Below are 24,433 nucleotides of genomic sequence, written 5' to 3'. Positions count from 1 at the left end.
GTACCTGTTCTAATTCAAATAATTCTCTATGAAGAGTGTTAATTCTCTCTATCCTTTCCTTTTTCTTTTTCACCCCAATCGCTATTAAGATTCCTCTAATATAGGCCTTATGGGCTTCCCACACAGTCGCTACCGACACCTCTTCAGTCTCATTTCTTTCAAAATATTGTTCTGTTTCTCTTTTAATTGTCTGTTCCGTCTCCTGATCCTGAAGAACTGTCTCATTTAATCTCCATGTGTTTATCTTTTTATGTTCTCTTCCCCATATTAACCTCATTGTGACAGGTGCATGATCCGATAGTGTTATAACTTCTATCTTTGCTTTCACCAGAGACTCTATGGGGTTTATTTACTAAAGCTGGAGAGTCCAAAATCAGACTCCCTTCTGCATAGAAACCAATCAGCTTCTAACCTCAGCTTGTTCAATGAAGCTTTGGCAATGAAACCTGGAAGCTGATTGGTTTCTATGCAGAAGTGAGTCTGATTTTGCACTCTCCAGCTTTAGTAAATAAACCCCTATAAGTCTGTGATCTAGCAATGTATAATCCAATCTTGAGTATGTTTCATGTGCATGAGAATGGAATGTATAGTCTCTCTCATTCAGATTTTTAATTCTCCAACTATCCACCAACTGACAATGTTGTATTGTTTTCCTTAATACTTTCAAGTGTTTATTGCCCTCTCTAAGCACATGAGACGTCGTATCTATCTGTGGTTCCATGCTACATTTAAAATCCCCTGCCACAATTAGTTTGCCTTTTAGCTTCTTTAATATGTTCTTTAGATAAACCTCTGGTTTTTTTATTAGGGCAATATATATTTGCCAATGTACATTCTACCTCTTGCAGTTTCCCCTGTAAGAATAAAAGTCTCCCCTCCGGATCCTCCATTTTGTCTTCCAAACTAAACCTTATATTTTTCACAAACCCAATTGCCACACCTTTAGCACGCCTAATTGGGGAGTCTGCATAATACGCGTTACGCCACAGGTCACATGGCTTCATCAGGGAATTGTGATGAAGCCAGGTGACCTGTGGCGTAACGCGTCGGGGAGGGGCTACAACGTCACTACACACCCGGTGCATGGCGGGTATACAGTGTGTGCGGCGCACACAGCAGAGGATTACTTGTATCAAACGCACATTATTCTTTTAATTATTGTAAGTGCATTACCTAGGCACATTAATAAAGATTAATTTTAAAAGGATAAGGCATTATGTTCCTCTCTTGTCTTTATATAATCTCTATTATGGAGGATAATCAAGGATAGGGGAGGAGGGAGAGAAAGCAGCATTGGAAGGAGAGAGAGATCCCAACAGGGATACTATCTGAGAGGATCCTGGAAGGATATCCATCCATTACTCAATAGAGGATACCACAAGTGTTTTTATTGTGAACTAAAAGCTTAGTAAGCCTATCTACTAGGCTTACAGGCAGGTGAGCACATAGGAAAATCTTTAGATTGTAAGTTCCTCGAGCAGGGCCCTCATATTCCTTCTGTACTGAAACGTATTGTAATTGTACTGTCTCCCTTATATTGTAAAGCGCTGCGCAAACTGTTGGCGCTATATAAATCCTGTATAATAATAATAATAATAAGGGGTCACAGAAATTCATCACTTTTATTTTGGAGCACGTTACTATTTTTTGGGACTATCATTTATAATTATTTTATTCACAGAGTCTTTTTGTGTGTATTGCTTATATTAAATATTAAATATATGAGCACTTTGCAGTATACAACACATAAGATTAATTTGCTCTGTTTGTCATATTGATCGAATTTATGGATTTAAATTTTTTTTTAAATTTGATATCTAGCTCTATTAGTTTATTACGTGATTAATTTTTCATTTGTTGTGGAGTGTGGTATTTGTTTGAATATAATTTTGATCCACATTAAGTATGCACTAAGTAAGCATTAATTTGTATTATTTAAATTAGAGTATATGTTGGTACACATTATTGTATAATTAACACAGATTTGGGAGCATGTCATTTTTTGGGCTTTTTCTGTTTATGCACATTGAATGAGGATGTGCTTGATGTCAGCGAACCCTATTATTTACCCTAAAACACAAGTGGCTCACAAGTAATAAATGCATTGTTAATAAGTCATAGAGTTAACCTCCATTACTATATATTTTTTCCATTCTTTCTTTCCCTAGGATTCTCCCTACTTCTTCTATCTCCTCTCTTTATGCTGAGTGTCACCCTTATCCCTTTACCCTCCCCCCCCCAATTCCCCTTTCCCTCCCCTCCCATTACCCTCCCCATCCCTTAGCCTGTCGGCCTTTTTCTGATCTGCAATAACCTGCTTTAACCACTTCATTACAGCCACGTGTTTGAGAAAGGCAGAATGGTAGACTTCAATTCCACCAGTGTTAATCATAAATAGCATTGAAGAAAGCACCATCAGATGGATTGTCAGGGCTGCTGTTAAAAGCCCATACAGCCAATCTGTCAGCCCCCCCCAAAAAAAACACAGTTTACTTTGCTTCAGTTATGAATGAACACAGTGAGTGATCAGTATTGATAGCTCATTGTGTTCATTCAGGAAGGGGGCTGGTAAATGTGACATATTTACTGGATCCTTCCCCCAACTCTCCATCCTGAAGGTTCCTATTGTGTGCTTGAAGCTGCCAGTGGGAAGGAGAGGAAGGAAGCTGGCAGCACTGCAGGGATGGGGGCACACAGGGGGGTCTGGACAGCAGGAGGAAAGGTATGGTGTCAGAGAGGGTGATGGTTGTGGTGGGGGGCAATTACTGGAACCGATCCCCTGTATAGCTCTCTCTGCAGCAGATAAAACCAAAGGGAGGAATAGGAAAAGAAGCCAACTTCAACTTCTGCAGAGAGAGATACAGGGGATCAGTTCCAGTAACTGCAACCCCCCCTGCTGATCCTCCTCCCTGCCCACATCTGATTCACCCACCTGCCTGGGCCCCCCTGCTGGCCTGGGCCCCATACAGGAGGACTGGTGGTGCCCCCTTATCCACGGCCCTGGCCCTTGTGACCATTGATGGCTGTGAACCAAGTTGTCTAATGATGGCTTGATTTACAGACAAAGTGTATTGTGTTCATCCATGAGGCTCCGTGCCATGTTATTACTGTGATGACCAATCAGAGTGATCACAAATGTAAACACAATACTTATACATTTATGGTCTCTCCCCTTCCCCTTGTAATAGAGGAAGGATAGGAAATAGTAGAAATGAATTAATGAAGAATGAATGAATGAATTGGTTAGCAACAGCAGATGATCCATGGTGAGGGATTTTTACTGACTGTAATAATTTTTTATCCCTTTCACCTCTTCCATAATCGTATCTCCTGTCTGTCTCTGTATGGTAATTGTATATTAACCCTTCACCTCCTTTATCTTGTATATTAATCCCTCTACCTCCTCCTGTGTATGACATATACTGTACATTAATTTATCTTGTGCACAATTACCAATCTCCATGTTTTAATCACTTTCATTCCAAAAAATGTGCCAAAAATTAGATCACCACAGTATTTTGTTTTTCCAACCACAAGTTCTTTTTATGTTTTTTTTTTAGACTCTCCTGGCCTTTTTATTTGATGTGTTTTTCTTTTCTTTCTTTTCAATATGTTTCCGTTTTCCTTTTTATAGAAAATAAAGCCAGTGGTTATTAAATACCACCAAAAGAAAGCTGTATCTGTCTCAAAAATTATATAAAATTAATTTGGGTACAGTTCTGCATGAGCAAATCATTATCAGTCAAACTATCACAGCACTCAAAACTAAAAAATGGCCAGGTAATGAGAATAAATTTAAGGCTGGCACTCAAGTACTTAAGCTGCTTTTGTGTTTCCATTGACTTGTAAGGGGAAAGAAGTAATTCATACAGGAACAAAAGCCCATCAACACAAACCTTAACATGGAACTTCACTTAAAAGTGAAATTTCCACTTATCTTCCCCTCCCTGCCTCACCCCCCCTCCCCCACCACCACTTTTGGAAGTTTTCCTGGGAGCAGGTACTTTTTCTGATAGGTACCTGCTTCAATTTCCGCATTTCTTGTTTGGACTCAAAACTCCCGGGACACGTCACATGTCCCAGGAGGCCATGGGACCAGTCTGAAAGTGCAGTGCATCTCAGGCATTAAAAGTTGTTATCAGTTTGTTATGAATCATAGTTTTTTGTAATATCAGGAGGATTTAATGATTATAGTGTTACATTGCTACTATGCTGTAACATTTTCATTTGCATTCTGTTTCAGGATCAACGGTATCATCAACTTCAAATGAGTTTCAAAGAAACCGTAAGTGATAATCCTCTCGGGGGATCAGGGAGGAATTTTTTCCCCTGCAAGAGCAAATTGGATCATGCTTTGCTGGGTTTTTTTTCCTTCCTCTGGATCAACTGTGGGTGTAGCATTCTAATTTTTTTTTTAATGGTTAAACTGGATGGACTTTTGTCTTTTTTCAGCCAGACTAACTATGTAACTATATAATAAAAATGGACTCTGTTCATTAACACAAAAAGTGATATTTGCAGTGATGTTGCAAATAGTTACCAACCAGAATTAATTACAAATTATTACAAAATATGAAAGGTGAAAACTGATTGACTGCTATTAGCCACATCTTTCTTTTGTGCTTATTTTATTTACTCAGATTTTAATGAATCAGCCATTATATTTTTAATATGATTATTCTTAATAGCCTACTTATGAAAGTAAATGAAACACGTGTCACTTATGATTTCTCTACAGCTAAGCCCCATTTGTTGAAATGCTTTAGACGGGGCAGTCCTTAGGTGGGGACTGCTACTGTGGTTATCTGTAAAATAAACTTGTATTATAGTGACAACATCAATGTGCAGTGGCTATTCTTTCCTTTCAGTGTCTTTAAGCATTGATTGCTCCATTTGCCTCCAGCACCCAGTTCCCAGGGTACAATGAGAAAGTTCATCTTGGAGTGGAGGATGAAATTCTCTTTTTCAACCAGAATTTTAGTTTGATTATAATATTATATGAAAAGTGAAAAGTGATCGACTTCTATTAGCAACAACTCATTTCTTTTGTGCTCACTTTCTTTTTTGAGATTTTAGTGAATCAACCATATTATTTATATAATATCATATATTGTTAGTACAATTCTTGATATCTCACATATGAAAGTAAAACAATCAAGTGTCTCCTATAATTTCTACCTTACAGATCCATTTCGGAGATCAGATATCTCTAGGAAATCTTTCCGAACAAAACCACCTCTTGCAACTGTCTCTGAAGGTATTAATCTTTTTTTTTCATCATAAAGTTATAATGATTTTTATAAACATAGGATATTCAGGGGTGCTGTTTTTAGAAGCAAAGTAAACTAAGAGAACAACTACAACTGCTGGACCTAAATAATTAGGACTAGGCTGATTGGAAATGGCATGTTACATAGTCTGTACATGCTTTAGCTTTTAGTAGACAGTGTGCAGCCCTACCATTAAACTCAGTATTGCAGAGTAGTCTGAATGTGTTCACATAAAAGATTAATGATTGGAGGGTTATGGGTACTCTCTACTTTTGGTCCCTATAAGTTGTCTAGGCTAACGGGGCGATGTTTCCACAATATTTTCTAATTTTTCTCCTTTGTTTTGTTTAGTTTTTGATACTATGAAAAAAATAAATATACCAGACACTTTGCATCTAAGTGCCACTTTTGGCAATGCATATTTTACCACCCACTATCCCTAGAGGTTTTTCCTACTCTGCCAGGTCTCTTCCACCTGGTCAGTCCCATCTTTTGTATGTATTGTTAGGGATATCAGTATGACCTATATGCATTATGACTGGGGGATCTTTCCTGGATAACTACTAACTAGTGGAGAGTCTCCTCTCAACTTAACCAGTTTGTGAGCTGCATCTGATTTAACATTTTAATGGATGGAAAGATTGACTCATTTTTGTTTTATTTACTTTAGAAGGAAGTACTGCTTTTGCAGAAATACCAAGATCGGGTAAGCACTTAGTCAGGAAAATAAGCTAACAGGGCTGTTTATAAAAGTCTTTACAAGCAACCTGCACTTGATGGAAAAATATGATGTGCCATGTTAATAAAAATCAATGTTAATCCATGTTAATAAAAATCAATGTTAATGCATTTTGTAATTTTTTTTAGATGGGAATATGTTACTTCAAAGCACCAATATTACTGCATCTCCTCATGACCTCCTCAGTTTTTGTCATCATTCCAGTGTAATCGTGAGGCAAGATGCTGCAAAAAAAATGGCAAGAACAATCCGAGAGGACATTGCAAACTTTTCAAAGATTGACCATTTAGAGTACTTTGAAAAACAAATCAGGCATCTCAGGCAAAATCATAATACAATGGACTTTGAAAAATTATACTTCTGGATTTCAGTTGCTATATTTTACAGAATATACAAATATGATGACTCTAACCTGAAGGTGCACATGAAAATGTTGACATTATCTAAGAGTAAAGGTAGCAAGAATAGATACGAGCAGCTTTACCAAGAAACCTACCAAAGGCTCACTACTTCTTTGCATGCTAAAATGAAGATATGGCCAAATAAACTGGATAACAATGATCAGTATATCAAGAAATTTGATGATTGCTTTTCGATGATAGTATCTAAATTGCCTGAAAAGGTGGAAACGCCACCAGATGCTCTCACCAAAATTCTGAGTCATTTGCCATGGGATATTAAGCACTTCTTTGTAGTGGCTATTTCCGAAAAGGTATGTAATGCAAACATATAAAATACTTTATAATGTATAAGAGATGGATAGGGATAGGGATCTAGGGGAGAAACCCCTTATTCAGACAATAATCCGGATAACAATCATCACTGTGTCAGGAAACATTAAGATTTCCTTTTAGAGGTATATCCTAAATTACCTGCATTATTATGTATTTATTTCAGCTCTTTCTAAAGAAATACACACAGTCAAGTGTGTTCCTTTTCTCTCAAATTTGTAACTTCATCGGGAAAAAGCACTGGACAGCGTTTATTGATATTCTCGAAAGAGTGACAGAGTATATGCTTGGCACCTACACAAAAGGTAACACTTCTTTCAACAACTGCAATCATTATATAAGGCATTTTGAGAAAAACAAAGATATATATCCAAAGCAGGCAATTTGTATGACGAGGATGCTTGTAATGATCTACCTCATATATTACTGCTGGGAGTAATGTAAGTTCTCTGTAAATATTGCAAGCCTGCCACCAGAAAATATACCACTGGAATCTTCTAAACCATGGAACTTCGATCTAGCAGATGTAATAGAAAAGTAATGCAGGCCCAGGGGCTGATATGCTAGAGGCAAATTGGCTGTGTACTTTGCAAGGAAAGTTACACAATGCAAGGGAATTTGTCCTAGAGCTTAATGAGGTGAAGCTCTGTTGATTTCTTTCTTTCAATCATGTGCAAGCAAAATGCTGTTTTATTTATTTTCAACTTTATTGGATATTTTTTTGCAAAGTGAAACCTCACCATATTCACTAAGCTCTAGGATAATTTCCCTTGCTAAATGCAACTTCCAAAGCGAAAAGCCTATTTTTGTAGTTATTCAACCCCTTAGGGTTTCTCAAATGTGCCCCATTTCCCACTTTGTGTCAGCCATACACATATATGCAGCCTCTCGGCCGGTGGGTCTTATTGCCAAGTGGCCGCATGTATGCGGTTCTGTATAAACAAATTGCCATGCTGAGAGCATGCTCTGTACACGCTCCCAGCAAGGTAGCCAGCAGGGATTGGTAAGCTCCTGATGCATACTTGCCATCTGGTGCTTTCCAATCTTGTGACTACCGTGACAACCAATCACAGTGCTCACAACCCGAATGCGCACCTCAACCTCCAGGCATCTGGAAAATCTTAAAGGGTTGGGAGGTGTCAGCATGAAGGAGTTAAGCTTCAAATCCAGCGTAAGAAAGTGTCCTTATCTCAGAAAGTTACTGTGAGCATCAGCCCCTGCTGTCTCTCTCCACCTTACCATTGGCTACAAAGAAAAACAGGAATACCCAATGGCCAATAAGAAAGAAGGAATACAGCAAGGGATTTGGGTGTTCTTTTTTGCCAAATACTACCCAGGTTTTAAAAGGTAAGTGCGGTAGTTTTCAGGAAAGCTATGTTTGTGCGAAAGCACCATTTTCACACTGCAGGAAAATCTGATAAAGGTTTTAAAATGCTTTGCAAATGTTTGATGAACATAGAGCTCTTCAGACTTGTGTGCAATCTAGATATAAAATGGCCTTACATACTGTATATGGTCTAAGGAGGTTTATTGTACAGGCTGTATAACTATTTAATAATAAAGGAAGGATGACATATCAACTACCTTGCTTCTGACAAAGTCGGCATGGTGAACTCCATTGTGGGAACTTTGTATGCACTTTTTTATACTGTTTTAAAGTTAGTGAAATTTTGATTTTCATTAATAAGTAGCAGAAGAATCATACAAATGGAAGGTTCTCTGTCTTCAATTGTTGACAACAAATGTTTTTGAAATGCTTGACGTGACTTCAGTGTTTACAGTATAAGTGCTAATGGTAATGTTCATTTTATTTTGGTGGCAGCATCATAGCTGTGGCAGCAATGCCATGTGGTTAAAATCTTACAAATTTCCCCAAGGTTCTCCATATTTGGTAAATTGGCATTTATATAGGCATACTACCTTCTTAGAATGTTTTATACTTTATAAATACCAAGTAAAAATCTTGAATCAGAGGCATATTAATGCTCCTTACCTGCTTTTGCAGTAAAGATGCACTGTTTTTAATGGAATGCATAGAGATGATATACATTTTCCCCACATCAAAATGAACCTTCATTAGCCCCTATTAACACATACTGCTTTTGTTAGCATCAGGACAAAATTACAATGCAATTTAGTTATGTTGGAAAAAAATAGTGTTACGTTACTGATGTCAGTAATAACAGTCATCGATTGGTGAATCAGAGAATATTCAACAATTGAATTGAAAACAGCTTGTAGAGGAATGAGTATTGTGGCATAAAAAGTAATGTTACAGAAAACCTGTTGGTCATTATCAGTCCCCCGATTTGGGTTATGTGCTGTGCATTGTTGCCCAATACTAATATTTTAATACAGTTGGGGGGGAAGGATGAGCAGGGAACTGTTTCCAGTCTGGGGAGGGTAGAGAAGATTTTAGCACAGAAGAAAATATAGAGGAATAGGGGAAATCTATTAGAGAATAGGAAGGGTGACATGGCAAGGTATAGGCAAGATGGGGGTAACTCTAGTCACTATTGGGCTAAGTGTGGGGGCAGGACAGTATAAAGGAGGGGTTATCAGGTAGATACCAGGATATGTTTAGGTTTGTGAGGGTTGAGATTCAGGAGCATGTGATGCGGAATATTGCTATATATGTAACTGGGAATCTGCTATACAGTAGTAACCCACAGAGTAGGCCTTTAAGGGAGTTGCAGATCTGAAAGAGGAAGAAGGAGAGGACTGACTGAGGCCAGAGAGGAGGTGTTTATGCTCCTCAGAAAAGGTGAAGATTGTCTAGTAGAACTAGGTATTGCACAAATTGGCAATTGTGGATTTCAGAGAGCTTGTCAGATCTTCCATGAACCCATGCTGTTCTCGACCCATCTTAACCATTGTTGAATGGACAAAGGGGAAGAGGATATCCTGTGATACAGGAGTGTGCAGCATTGATCAAATGCACAATTATCAAATTTTTGTATGCTTTAAATAGGACTGTGTTTTGTTGGTTGAAAATGTACACGGGTTCATTGGGTATCTAGTGATCAGTGAATTTTTGAGGTATTGTATGGATGTAGTTATTGTAGAGACATTAGGGTAGACGGTTTTTAATAAAGCAGGTATTACACACCAAGGAGTCACAAATTTATAACTAGATTCCTGATATTTGCTACTAACAGATGAATGATATGAAAGCACAAGTATTTTGGTTCAGTCTTTAGATTAAAGTGGCAGATGAATATCTTTTTCCCATTAGTCTAAATATGGAAGTGGGGGTTGGATTAATTCAAGGAGTAGTCATTTATATTTGATTGACAACGCATGTCTTATTAGCTCCACCGAACTGCGTTCTTTTTTCAAATCAGAGGACAATCAACCAAATGGGCACTAGGGAGGGTTTTAAGAAAATGTGACCGTTAGGATGGTAAACAACCTTTCATTCAGTCCTGAATGAAAATTGGGATTGCCCAATATAGGAAGAAGGGGAGAAGGTTTTAGAGAAATATAATGGATATCAAACTTTTATACATACTGCTTTTCTGGGCATTTACAACCAAGAGCAAACTCGAAGAGCTCTACAAAGCAGTAAATATTTTGGAGTTGCTAAAGCCTTATCATCCATTAAATGCCCTCACAGAAGATCTGTATCATAAGAAGAGACGGTTGATGTGACTGTTATTATACCATTACCTACTACTTTTTATTTATTTTAGTTATTACAGCTACTTATATAGGTTCAGATGTAACACTTCGTAAGAATGACACTCACCCTGGAAACTTGAAAATTTTCTTTTTTGTTTTACCTATTAGATGAAGGAAAAACTTATTTTGGTGTTCAAATTACTACAAAGCATCTGATTGCTAAGAAAGGTGTTGTTCCAGCATAAAGTGTAACTCCAGTGAACATCGATATTTTCTTTGTTTTGGATAGAGTAGGGAGGAATTAACATTTATGTCTGATTTTTTTTTCTGTCTGTTACCCCTTTGGGGAGGGTTTTCCCTTTCTTAATGAAAAAAAACAACAAGAAAGGTTCTAATCCTTTCCTGTTCTATCCAAAGCAAAATAAAAAGATTCAACTAGAGTTGGGCTTTAAATAAAAAAAAAATACTACAGTTTGAATGTGGACGACATTTGCTTTCATGTAATTACTATATGTCTGGGATTTAAATTTTTTTACCACATATCTTACTGTTTAAATGTCATTATCTATTAACATGTCCTTTTATCTCTAAATAGAGACACTATTGGCCTGCTTGCAAATTCTTAAGAACATTATTGAATGGAAGTCAAGAAGTCGAAGAAGAAAGGAAGACAAACTTAACTTTGTTGTGGAACAAACTATTAGTAAACTTGTTTATCACCCTGTAGACACAGTCAGAAATTATATTGTGTCCTTAGTATTTGGAGAAGTTTCCAATCCCGTAGACATTTCCCAGCTGGGTAGCTGCTATATCAAAGTGAGTGAAGACTTAGTAGAGAGAGGCATTCGGGAACATCTACTCCACAGCTTTCCTGCCTTAGCAATTCATGACCAAGTGCACATTGGCTCTCCCCATATGTTAATGTTTGAAGCTAAGACATCAGAGGGTGATTCTCTGCTATACGTATTTAGGCAAAGAACACTAAATGATATTCTGAATACAAACTCCACAGATGCAGATTATGAAAGTTTCCAACAAATGTTAAGAGCAATCAAAATATGCCAAGGCCAAGACAACATTGTAGCATTGAGGGATGCCCCATCAAATGGTATCTTGCCATTTTTTGTAGTTGAACATGGTAAATCTTTGTTGTCATTCTTGCATGAAAAAGAAAATCAGCTCAGCTGGATACAAATGATAGATATACTTATCGACATTACCAAGGCCATTCAGTACTGCCATAATAACAATATATTCCTTAGAGAGATCACTCCAGCTAGCTTTATAATTGTCCCCAGAAAAAATGGAGCTTTGCAGACCAAATTGGCAAGCTTCGTGTATGCAAAATGTCTTAATGAAGAATCCAACAATGACGCAGTAGAGTACACTGATGACCTAAATTTCCTTTGTGTCCAAGGTAAGCAAAGAGGTATCAGGAACACATTAACCAATGTAAATAATTTATAGTGCATGCCAAACAATGCTAGTATATCCAAGGAAAAGTTTATGTGAAATAATCAATAGTTACATTTAGAAATGTGTATCCACAGCATTAAGTAATCTGTGTATATAGCAGTAACAATGGCCCCAAAGGGGAGGGGCACCATTGTGGCACTCACTGCACACATTAGGGATTTTCAGGAAGTGCTCTTTTCTGCGGCACTGGTCTTTTAGCTGCAGCAAAACCTGTCACTTGTGGGCTGCAGTGCGAAGAAGATCTGCATATGCTGGCACTTGGGACATAAATAAGGGGGTGGATAACGGGTCCAAACCAGTCACAGATCCTTTACAATGCTAGAGCAACTGCTCGGGTCCTTCCATTCTGCAAGGGGCACCATTGCCTTGAGACGTCTGCTGGATGCTGGCTCTTATACAGTGGGATAAAGTTGAAGGAAAGAGGACAGGCAGAATGCAGCATGAGACATGAGCAGCAGGTGAGCTGCGAGTCAGAGAGCAGAGTTGTGCATAGTGCTTTGCATAGGACTGTTACTACTGGCTGAGTCTCACTAAATGTGTTAATCTAGATGAGCAGGGCTGTTTTCATTCAACAGTGAAACTTGTTGCTGCTCAGCGCTGAGGAGATCCTAAGCAGTGCTTCCAGAAGGGAGCCTATTGAGCAAGTTCATTATCATTTATTTTTGTTACATGAATAATGATATGGATGATGTTTTCATAGTCATGAAAGTCATTGTTTCATGTCAAGAGGTAAACATCTGTGCCTGGAGATATATTCCACTTTAACTGCATACTAGCAATGTGCAATGACATATAGAGAATAGGAACATGCAGAAAGCCAGCTTCAGCTGTAAAGTTTATTTTACCTGCATGCAAGAGGCGATGCAAATACCCAGGTAGCCAGACTACCATTGTTGTTGCTCTTTTGCAACACCCATAGTTCATCATAGTATGTAGCATGCAACGTCTTACTTTTCTCCTTTGAGTTTCCAAGGGTGCCCCAAGTCTTTTACAGTCCTACCAATGGCAAGAATAGCCTCCTGCGCATTAGTGTAATAGCCCAGTTGATACATGGAAGATCATATAGAAAGACACATGTAGCCTTGCTGCCCTCTAGGACTGGGAGTGTCCCATAACAACTAGAAGAAAACAACAGAAAGAGAGGGAGCACCAACCTAGTGCATTATCCAAAAGATGTTTAATATAAATACAAATAAAACTAATCACGAGCATAGAAGAAAACACACTTATCAAGCCACACTTCCGTGGCCGAATGGAAAAATCTCCCAATCGCAGGGGGTCCATACCAGGGTACCTGAAATCTGACGCATTTTGAAGATATCTTTCTTCCTCAGAGCCTAACTACAAATGATTACACTAGCTATATTCAGCTATATAGCCTAGACCACACAGTCTGACATAAAATAAGTTGAAGAACACAAATAAAATGCTCAGAGGATTGACAATAAGGCATACTCTCCATATTATATATATATATATATATATATATATATATATATATATATAGTGACAGTGCGAGGCTCTGCCACTGTGTAAATTAGTTTGAAAAGGACACCAGACTCTCAAACAGTCAGTTTGAGAGGCTCCAGCAAATATTTTGTGAGCAGAGAAAACTATGTTTTAAGTTTTCACTGGATTTGTAAGTCTGGATCAGGGCTGTAAGCTTGAAGGCTCCAAAGTGGGACGGAGTCTTCAGACTTGTGTCCAGGTTTTTCAGAAGTTCTGCAGGGTGTGTGTGTGTCCAGGTTGTTGTAAGGCAGATCTGAGCATAGCTCAAGAGTGGTGGAGGTGGAATAGCAGTTGCTATTGCTGCAAGCCTGAAGACAGAGCCCTGTCAGGAGAGCTGGAAGCTCCTGGTGGAGACTACAACCCTTGTGAGGGGGATTCTGGGCCCAAGGACTGGGAAAGTCTGGCCAGCTACGAGAGTCTGGGAGACCAAGAGAGGGTCTGGGAGGAAGCTGCAGAGGCCAGTGAGTCCAAGGGGCTGGAAGGAATCTTTGAGTCTCTGGATGGTAGCGGAGGTATAGAGAAAACTCTGTTAAGAGGCCATGTGCAGCCTGAACAGCAAGGAGCTGTCACCTAGGCTGAAAGAGCCTGAATAGCCAGTGGTCTGGGAGATCAAGCCAAAGAGAGGTACTGCTAACCAGAGAGCCAGGTGGCTTGGCATTTTCATTGTGTATTATTTTGAGTGAAGTTGAAACCCCCTGTGTGGGAAACCTTGTGTTGGAAGGACTTTTCATTTATCATTTAATAAAAGTGGGCTACCAGGCCCTTAATTTTAGTTCCTGTATGGCATGAACTCACTTAACACCTTCAATCCATTAATCTGCTGTAGGCCGGATGGGACACTCCTTATTCTGAGTCTGAGGGGCCGTGCATCAGCACGATCTGTCACCAGCTATGTCCACGGGACAGATCACTACACCGGCCAGTTGCCAGTGTCATGACCACTGTGACCAATCACAGCAGATCACATGACAATTGTATACAATGGGTGGCTTCCTTTCATGCCATCCATTGTATACAATTGTGCTGTTAGCTGTGATTGGTCAAAGCAGTCACATGGTAAAGACAGAACCAATCACAGCCCATCTGTATCATGTGATGAGCTTTGCCCAGTCACAGCTAATCACAACAAAAGACTGAATGAATCAGTTTCATTCAGTAATAATGATTGCAAATATCAATGATATACATTGGTATTAGCAATCATAATATGTAAAAAAAAATCCTGATCATTTGCCCAGAGTAGTTGAATTTTAGTATGGTAACATTGTATTGCTCTGGTCACACTGTCTTGAAAAAAGAATCGTGAAAAAAATGTAATTAAAAAAAAAAAATTTAAAAATAATAATTAAATTATTTTTCTTATTTTTTTTCTTACTAAATACCTTGGAATGTCTATTTTCCAAAAGTGGGTCATTTTGAGGGTATTTGTACTATCCTGGCATTTTCAGGCCTCAAAAAATGAGATTCGCCGTCAGTACATTGATTGATCGATTGTCAGATATATATATACCATGGTTTGTGAACTCTATAACTTTTCTACAGACTAAATAATATACACTAATTTGGGGTATTTTCACCAAAGAAATGTAGCAGAATACATTTTGACCTAAATTTATGAAGAAAAGTTATTTATTTACAAAATTTTTAACAGAAACTGTTTATTTAGCAAAAAAAAAATTGAAAAACTCAGTGGTGAATAAATACCACCAAAAGAAAGCTCTAGTTGTGTGAAAAAAATTATAAAGATTTTTTATGGGTACGGTGCTGCATGACCGCACAATTGTCATCCAAAGTGCGACAACATTGAAAGCTGAAAATTGGCCTGGGCAGGAAGGGGGTAAAAGTGCCCGGTCTTGAAGTGGTTAAAAATGCATCTACCACTGAGCTAAACTTCCCCCATATCACTATATATATATATATATATATATATCAGCATTTAAGCAAGCAGACAAGATAAAGCATTGCAATAAATTGCAGTAAAGCAGCATTAGCTCAGTCCATCACATTCCTTCCCTTTGAGATAGTACAAGGTATTGCAATGCTCTTATGCAATGACACAGTTCGTGCCCGGAGGCTCTCGCAACTCCTGGGTCCGACCTCAATCCGGTGCCTGCTTGTCCCAGTAGGTCCACAACTTCCGGTAGTGTAGCTTTGCACCTTTGGATATTATGAGCTACTTTTAATATTCATATTACGTCCAAGGGTACAGTGTGGCGGCAATCTGGAAACCACTCTAGTGGGTAAATCCCGTGGTTGCTGACACTGCCTACATGAACATGTTTTGCCTACATGACCGTAAGCTTCGTCAGGACATAGAGGCACATGTAACAGTGGCTTTTAAAGGGACAGCAAGATCAATTTCCCATTTCGCCCATGGAAGTATCTCTCCTTTTGAAAGCGCTTCGTATGCATTACTTATTATTTTCAAATAGAGAGTGTAGAAAGTCTGCCCACTTTTTCCTAAATTGACATAATGTTTTCATATAGGGACAAGGCTAATCAAGCATTCGTTCCCATACATATTGAGATTCTATCACCTGTTGAGTTATCCTAACGGAAGAGGCAGAAAAAGAAGGAGGGGATGTTTCCCTGGATTTTAGGGTTCTATTAAAATCTCCTCTCCGATTTGTTAGCTTTAGAGCATAGAATCCTTTCACTTTTAGCCCATTTGTTCTAACATCATGGCAATCAGTAAAGTCCTGAGCTAATGGGGTATCTGCTTTCTGTTTAATGCTACTTACTGTATATGTTCTCCAACTCTGACCCAAAGCTGCCTTTTAGTTTTCCCTACATAGAACTTCTTGCAGGGGCATTCGATGACATACAGCACACATGTTGTCCCACGGTTTATAAACTGCTTTATATTGTACTCAACTCTTCGGCTAGAGCTGGTGAACAACTTAGTACAGTCTACATATTTGCACATTTTACAATGGCCACAGGGGTATATACCTCTTTCTTCTTAAAGGTCCGTAAGCCAATTTCTATTAGAAGTTGTAATGAATTCAGATTGCACTAGGATTTCTCTCAAATTTCTAGCCCTTTTGGCCACCATCATAGTTTTTTCCCCCTACTATCACTTTTAAGTCAGGGGAGCTGGTAAGAATGTGCCAGTGGTGTTCTAAGATTCCCTTATTTCCTCCCACTGAGCCCTGTATTGAGTTCTTTTTGATTATTAATATTTTTGATATCGATATTCTAATAAAGTATGACACTCTGATATACTGCAGTTGATCCTCTTTTGTAGCTTATTTAGTAGGTGGTCTGCTTTAACCCACCATAATATGTTTTAGATAAATTGGTATAGCTATTGAGGATCCCGCCTTAATTTTAAAAGGTGAGAGGGTGCTAAAACTATATGCTGATTTATTAGTATGAAAAGCTCTTAGTTTTTATTTAATTGAGTTCTTTTTAAAGTCCTAACAGTGATAAAAAGTCCCATAAGGTATATTGAATGGAATGATTTCAGAATGGTGTCAAGGTTTTGGGGTTTTTTTGATTGCCTTAGTACTTGAATTTTGCTTGCCTTGATTTGTTATTTAGGTTTCTAGAAGTTTTAAAGTTACAATAAAATAGTTACATACTGTGTACATATATTTCTGTTCTTAATACAGGTGATAGAACGGAGGCTATTGCAGCTTATTTTAGTCCTCCTGAAACTCTGCGTGACAAAACATTTTCCAAGTACTCAGAGGCATGGATGCTTGCTGCAACATTTTTATCCATTCTTTTATATGGAAAATGCCCGTTCCAAGAGCTGGCTCATCTTAGTGTGATCCAGTTTGTCAAAGAGGTGAATTTAACACTTCTAAATCATACTGCTATATTTTAATATATAACATATATATACATTTATATTCTGAACTGATCTTTTAATTTATACACTGAAGACATCATTATTTCAACATAGAATGTCAATGATTAAAAAACATGGGCTGAAACAATTCTTAGTCTCCACCAAACCCTAATTAAGTAAATGCAGATAACCAAAAAATGAATTTCCATTTTGCTCTCAATAAACTAAGGTCCACCTTCATCTTTAAGCAAGAGACTTGTGTTTCTATCATGCTGATTGCCCCTCTATCCAGAGGGTGTTCTTACTACTTAAAGCTATAATTTAATTAGTTCTTATGTTTTGCACCCCCTCCCATCAATATACTGATAACATTTTTCAATGAAACCCTTTTTTTTCATTTAATACTTTATTATAGACCAAGTAATTGAATTGCAGGGTCTCTGTACTTCTGTATGCAATGCAGGCAGATCATAGCTGGTTGAAGGGTCTAGCAGGTGATCTACATGTGCTTATTGAAAAAATCACAGCTCTCTCCCCAGAACTCCTCTCAAAGCCTTCAACCCTGATGCAAGCAGGGGACTGACTCTTGAGAGAAGTTATGCAAATACTAAAGTGATTGTAAATCTTTTTCTTTATTTTATAATCTTATGCACAGCACTGGATCGAGATCGGAAAGTGTAAGGGGAGAGAGGGGGGATCCTGCTGGAGGGCTTCGTTTTAAGGTAAGTTTCACATAATGTGCTAGTATACAATATATACTAGAACATTATGATATTACTGTGCAGGGCGAAACTTTTTTTTTTTTTTTGGGGATCAAGTTTACTACCGCTTTAAGGCTGGAGTTCAGCATTAAAGTGGAGTTCCACCCAAAAGCTCCACTTGTTTGCCTCCTCCCCCCCCTTCACTGCTATATTTGGCACCTTTTGGGGGGGAGTGGGTACCTGGTTTTGATAGGTACCCGCACTCACTTCCGGCTCAGTTCGCTGCGGCGAAGTGAGCTGGATGTTCTTCCCCCTTGTCAGAGACTCCGGGAGTTACCGTGGCGCGCGGGTCTGCGCATGCGCACTCGCACTCACGGACGCGCGCCTGGCACCAATGAGTGCACAGGGCGCACTATTTAAACAGACTTTGGCAATACTCAAATTGCTGTATGGTCTTTCCTGCTTTTCCTGTTATCCTGTGTTCCTGAGAGACTGCTAGTTGCCGACCCTGCCTGACCCTGATCCGTTGACCGTCTCCTGCTCTGATCCCTGGCTCGTCCCTTACTACTGTTCTGCCTACTCCTGAATATTTTGACCTCCTGTTGCCGAACCTTTGCTCGTGACCCGGTTACTCTCTACCTGCTGCCCTGTACTGTTCTGCCTCTCCTGTTACCGACCTGGCTTGTCTGACCCCGCTATACACCATACTGTCATCCACCCATCCATCCCGCTCGGATCCAGTCGCTACTGTTCAGGGCCTGCCAGTCTCTTCACATCAGGCTCTCCTCCTGTACATACCTCTGGTGGTCCTCTCTACCACAGTTGGGCATAGCCAGGGGCCGCGACCTGGTCTCAGTTCTGCTCCAAGTCCCTCCCCACCATCAGGGGCTCTGGTGAATAAGCAGACTGGGGCTTAGACTCCGCGACCTGGGGAATCTTGTTCTGTGGTTCACTAACACCCCTCCTTCCTCCCGCAGTTTCCTGGGAACCTTCAGGTCCCAGAAGACTGCCAGACCAATTAGGGTGCGCAGCACGACTCGCGCATGCGCAGTGCTCATTTCGCTGTGAAGCTGCAAGCTGTAACAGCCTAGTGCCAATAGTTGAGATGCTGGTGCCGTGGAGAGAAGGAAGAGAGCACATCGCTGGACTCTGGGACAGGTAAGTGTGTGTTTATTAAGAGTCAGCAGCTACAGTTTTTGTAGCTGATGACTTTTAATAAATACAAAAATGGCTGGAACTCCACTTTACTACATTGTGCATTGGTTGTTCATGTGGCAATCTGGATCTCACTTTTGGACATTGTTTGCATTGCTCATCTCAGAGGAATAGAACAGCTGTAGATTTTCTAACCCTCTAGAGCTGACAGTTAGTGGCTTTCTGACTGCCATCATTAACGTATGAGTGTCACTTGATCTGGGCAACATGGACTTCCTTCACTTTCCGTGTGCACAGTCTCACCCAAGTTCATTAAGTATTGACAATACTTTCTAGATATTGAATGCACATACAAAATGGAAGCATTAATAGTAGCCCCCTTATAATACTGAAATTGCAAACTTCCCATGCAGCATTCTAAGAACAACTGTAATAGGCCTCTGGAAAAAAGCCCAGTAGAACTCTCAAAATTCTTTGTCAGAATACAGGAACTTTCAGTCATATGCTTTTCTTCTTTTATTGGTATGCAAACAGACAAGATAACAAATATCATGAAATTCTTCAGTATTACAGCAGTTTGATTAATATATTAATGCTTTTTTTTTTCTTGTCGCAGATTATTGCCGGACACAATGCCAGCATCCCAAGCTTCCTTCTTAAGGATCTGTCAGAAATTTTAAGTGCCAATCTAAATGTTACAGTAAAAGAGCGCATTATGACTGAAACAATACTGGACAAACTGGAAACATGCAAAAGTAAACTTGGTGAGTATAAAAGGACACATTGCTGCTGTTGATATTATTGCTATGTGGTGACATCAGTAACCAGGTAGAGATCATTTATGAGAATTTGATTCATCTACCCATTAGCTACATTCTGAATCTTCCAGACTGATTTATTTGGCAACAAATGTCCCAAGCATATTCCACTGAGGGTGCAGTTTTTGTTCTCAGGAGATTTAAAATGATTGGTGCCAGTCACTTTGCTTTATATTTTAAACTATTCATTGCACATACGCATGCAGAAATAGCAAGGAGGGAGCACAGGATACCTGATTAAAACATAGTCCTGGATCTTCTGCATCTTCTAACCTTCTGGGTCCCTCTCTCACAGGGCTGTACTGACCAGTGGTGCCACTAGAGTTGGTGTCACCTGGTGTTGTAAAACACAGTGTCACTCCCCCCCCCAATAATTTTTGACCGGAAGCAGGCTTACAGGCATTTGATATTTTTATTTTTGCCCCTAAATGCCTCTCTATGTTAGCCTATGTGTCCATGCACACATAGGCATTGACAGGCATTAAGAGGCAGAGGCATTTAGGGGCAGAAATATAAACTAACCAAAATCACGTTCAGGAAAGGAGTATTTATGCAGAAAAAGTGCCTGACGCGCCTAAATATGCCTAAATGCTAGGTGCATTTAGCAATGGAGCGGTCATTCATTTCAATGGCCAGAATAAATTAATATTCTGTTCAATGAAATAAATGAATGTCTGAACGCTTCTAAATATGCCTAAACACGTTTGAAAAATGCTGCTTTAAGTGCATTTTAAATGGTCCTTTTTTTTCTGTCAGGAGGAAGGCCATTGGATGGTGCCTTCATGGACTCAACTGATTTCGAACGCCTTTTCTTTCGAGTACCACGTTAATGTCTCAATTTTTGTAGATGGAGCTTTCTACTTCCTGATGAACTTTGAGTGCATGTGTGCATGAGACTAGTTACAATTTTTCTCAACCAGTAGAGAATGCAACAATTAGAAATTTGTTCATTCTCAGTAGATTCGACAAACAATGTTTATCCTTGTACATCCTTGTCATTTAATTATTTTGCTCATGGTAAAAATTGTTTGTCAAATCAACCCTTTTACCTCTTAGTCAAAGGAACGTTTAAAATAATGTTTTCAAATGAAATTCTGCAAGGTGTAAGACTAAAAGACTAATTAACTGCGCATATCACCTAAATAACCAATTATGTCAAATGTGCTAAATTGTGCACAACAAATATGAACACCATATCCATTAGTGCTATGCTGTATAAACAAATATGGACATTAGTCTCACACAACATATTGACAACTACAAGCCATCAGCCGCAGTTCTTCCATTCACAGAACTCTGTGAATGAATGACAAGGCTGGCTGAGCAGAGCCCCACATGACCGTGTTTTTTAAAAATAGTGATGGCTTGCTGTCACAGGGAGGCAGCGGATCGGGAAGAGGCTGCAGGTACAGGTAAATGTTACATGTTCCACCCTAATGTGGATCCACCCCTGCCAGCTCCTCTGATACACCAGGTTGACTAAAAATTACTGCAAGCGCGATAAATACACAAGTGTAAAATACCTGTGACCTGGCAGTGGGTTACTATCAGTAAATAGACACACACCCGTTTTAGTGGCAAATGCTCTTAATCTATTGATACAAGTTATAATAAGTGGCAACTGAACATAAATGAGCACACAGCTGAAAGACTATGACATCGCCGGCTAGACAGAGAAATACTTTTAGGTATGTTAAATTGGCATAAATTTTATTTTATACCCCTAACTAGGTTCATAATGGTAAGTTAGTATATCGGCAATAAACAATATTAGTAAACATTAAATGCAGTATAAATGATAACACTACACTAGGTTAGAGTGCACTCTAAGTGATTGGCTGGGGTGCAGCGTCTCTTAAGCGGTATCACGTTAACTAAAAAAAACAAAAAAAACCAAGGCTTCAGGGCAGCAACTGTTAGGGGCAGTCTTTAGTCCTGACTCTTCAGCTAAGTGTTGGGGCCCGTTGGCATTCATTAACCACATGCCGCCCAGCCACTGTATAAATACGGCGGCACGGCTGGGCAAAAGAACGTTTTAAAACGTGTGTTTTGTAAACAGGCAGGGGGCGCACTCGATGTGTTCTGCTGCGCTACCTGTCCCGCCGATCACAGCCGCGGATGTCAGTCGCCGGGTCACAGCCGGTTGTTACCGGCTATGTCCCGGCGATCGGCGGCAGTCGCTGACAGAAAGCACAGCTGCAGTAGCTGTGCTTTCTGTCAGTTCCCTGACAGCTCCAGGACAAGCTGATCGGGACAGAAGAGTTTCTCTCTCCCGATCAGGTGTTCCCTGCAGTACACCCCCCTGCCCCCTAGTAAAACACTCCCCTCACACAGTTAACCCTTTCCCTGAAAAATAAACTTAACCCCTTCCTCCCCAGTGCCATTAGTACAGTGTCAGTGGTTTTTTTTTGCACTGATCACTGTATTGGTGTCACTGGGGATGTCAGTGACCCTAAGTCAGTACCCCCCAATGTCAGAGTGTCCGCCGCAGTCCCGCCATAAGTCGCTGATTGCCGCCATAAGTCGCTGATCGCCGCCATAAGTCACTGATCGCCGCCATTATTAGTATAAAAAAAACTAAAAATCCCAGTATTTTTCCCGCCATTTGTAAATGCTATAACTTTCACGTAAACCAATTATTTACATGTATTGGGGTTTTTTTTTAGCAAAGACATGTCGCAGAATGCATTTTGGCAGAAATTTATGACTAAATTTGATTTTTAAATTTTTTTTTACTGGACATGTTTTATAGCAAAAAGTCCAAAAGCGCAAAAAATAAAAACCGCACAGGCGATCAATTTCCACCAAAAGAAAGCTCAATTTGTGGGGAAAAAAAAGGATGTAAATTTCATTTATGTACCATATTGCATGACCGCACAATTGTCCCTTAACTTACCGCAGCTCTGTATAGCAAAAAAATGGCGTAAATTGCAGTATCTATACCATAGTTTGTAGACGCTATAACTTTCACACAAAGCAATCAATATACACTTATTGGGATTTTTTTTACCAAAAACATGTAGCAGAATACATTTTGGCCTAAATTTATAACCAACTTTGAGTTTACTATATATTTTTTATAGCTGAAAATAAAAAATATTGTTTTTCTTCAAAGTTTTTGGCCTTTTTTTGTTTATAGCGTGAAAAATAAAAAGCACACAGGTGATCAAATATCACCGAAAGAAAGCTCTATTTGTGTGAAAAAAAAGACGTAAATTTTGTTTGGGTGCAGCATTGCATGACCGCGCAATTATCAGTTGAATTAGTGCAGCGCCGAGTAGCAAAAAGAGGCCTGGTCATTAAGGGGGGTAAATCCTCTGGAGGTCAAGTGGTTAAGGCTGTCAATAAGGCCTGCAGTCAGTATTAGGGCTATGTGGGAGCTGGTAGGTAATTCCTAATTGCTCAGTTTCTAATGGCGGTAACAAATAGTGGCTACAAGGCTCTCTCACTAGACCCAGCAACACAGCAGCAGTGGTCTCTCCGATCGGGTGCCCACTCACTCTGGGTTGCCTGTGATGACTCTGGTAGGTAGCTTCATCCCTCAGTACTTGGGTCATGCTCTGTAACCTCTGGCTGTCCTTCACACCACTGTGGGCTCTGCTGACCAGGATCTTTCTCTCTTAGGGGGACATTCCTTGACATGATCCTGTCACACTCCTGTTACATCACTCCCCTGTAACACTCTGAGGAAAATCCTATTTCCTGAAATATCTGGGTCTCTCCTCCTTACTACTGATTTGTCCATTGCTACTGTATGGAGAGAAGGGGAAAAGAACATGCACACAGCCCTCTCTGATGGTTAAACTCTGTGCTGCTGACAGGAGAGCGAGGGGAGGAAGGATTGGCTGCCCGACTACACTACCCTTTAAGGGTCCATGTACACGGGACTTAAAAATTTGCCAGTTTCCTTGGCAGAAAAAAGGCTCATTTAGAGTTTTTTTGTACAGGAGTTTAGGAGAGTTTAGAAGCATTCAGTGATTTTTATGCCAGAAAACTGCTCTCTAAAACACAAACCAGAAAGTTTTTTTTTTCTGCCGGTAAATGCTGAGCTTAAAAAAAAATGCCTCTAAACATTCTAATGTGCATGGACACATAGGATAACATTGAACTGCTTCTACAGATAAGACGCAAAAAGCAAAAAACTGTAGAAGCAGCAATTTTTTTTATTTTTTTTTAGAGGGAGAAAGTTGCTCATTTTGTAACCTGATGGGCTGTAACAGGATCAACTGAATGATCAGATAGAGACTATATTTAATTTTGAATTTACTAAACAAGTGCAAAGTTAAAATCTAAATTGCAAAACAGGGTCAGATTGAAAAAGAGCATTCACAAACATAGACTTTTTACAACAATGTCTTTGTGGCTCATTTAGGGTAACATGTGGCTTCATAGCATAGCCTCTTTAAGACCCTTTTGAAACAGAAAGGCTATCTGCGAATCCTTACTTCAGTAAAATAGTTCAGAACACAAACAGTCCAGGATATCTCTGGTAACACAGGCGAACAGATAATCTAAGGCCCAAGGATACAGGGCCGCCTCACTGGCACTAGAGTACCCTTGTAGCAATTGCAGAGGGGCTTCTGACAGTAGCTGGGTTTTCCAAGCAAGCTGTATGCT

The 24,433-nt window shown here is 39.5% G+C and overlaps 1 protein-coding gene across 1 annotated transcript in view; it reads left to right on the top strand.

The window, feature by feature from the left end:
- The window catches only part of LOC149442361 (uncharacterized), an 86,867-nt gene that overhangs the window by 23,336 nt on the left and 39,098 nt on the right, over nucleotides 1–24,433 (top strand). The window contains exons 3-10 of the mRNA XM_089656217.1: nucleotides 4,244–4,285; nucleotides 5,186–5,257; nucleotides 5,941–5,976; nucleotides 6,138–6,721; nucleotides 6,907–7,045; nucleotides 10,957–11,778; nucleotides 16,961–17,139; nucleotides 19,615–19,762. Coding sequence (XP_089512343.1) covers nucleotides 4,244–4,285; nucleotides 5,186–5,257; nucleotides 5,941–5,976; nucleotides 6,138–6,721; nucleotides 6,907–7,045; nucleotides 10,957–11,778; nucleotides 16,961–17,139; nucleotides 19,615–19,762 — 2,022 coding nt within the window. The remainder of the gene's footprint in view (nucleotides 1–4,243; nucleotides 4,286–5,185; nucleotides 5,258–5,940; nucleotides 5,977–6,137; nucleotides 6,722–6,906; nucleotides 7,046–10,956; nucleotides 11,779–16,960; nucleotides 17,140–19,614; nucleotides 19,763–24,433) is intronic.

The sequence above is a fragment of the Staurois parvus genome, unplaced genomic scaffold (genome assembly GCF_062004578.1).
Source record: "Staurois parvus isolate SC_StPar_1 unplaced genomic scaffold, SC_StPar_1.0 ptg000894l, whole genome shotgun sequence".
NCBI classification, from domain to species: domain Eukaryota; kingdom Metazoa; phylum Chordata; class Amphibia; order Anura; family Ranidae; genus Staurois; species Staurois parvus.
Note: the sequence above shows the minus strand (reverse complement) of the source record. Positions and strands in the feature narration are given on the sequence as shown.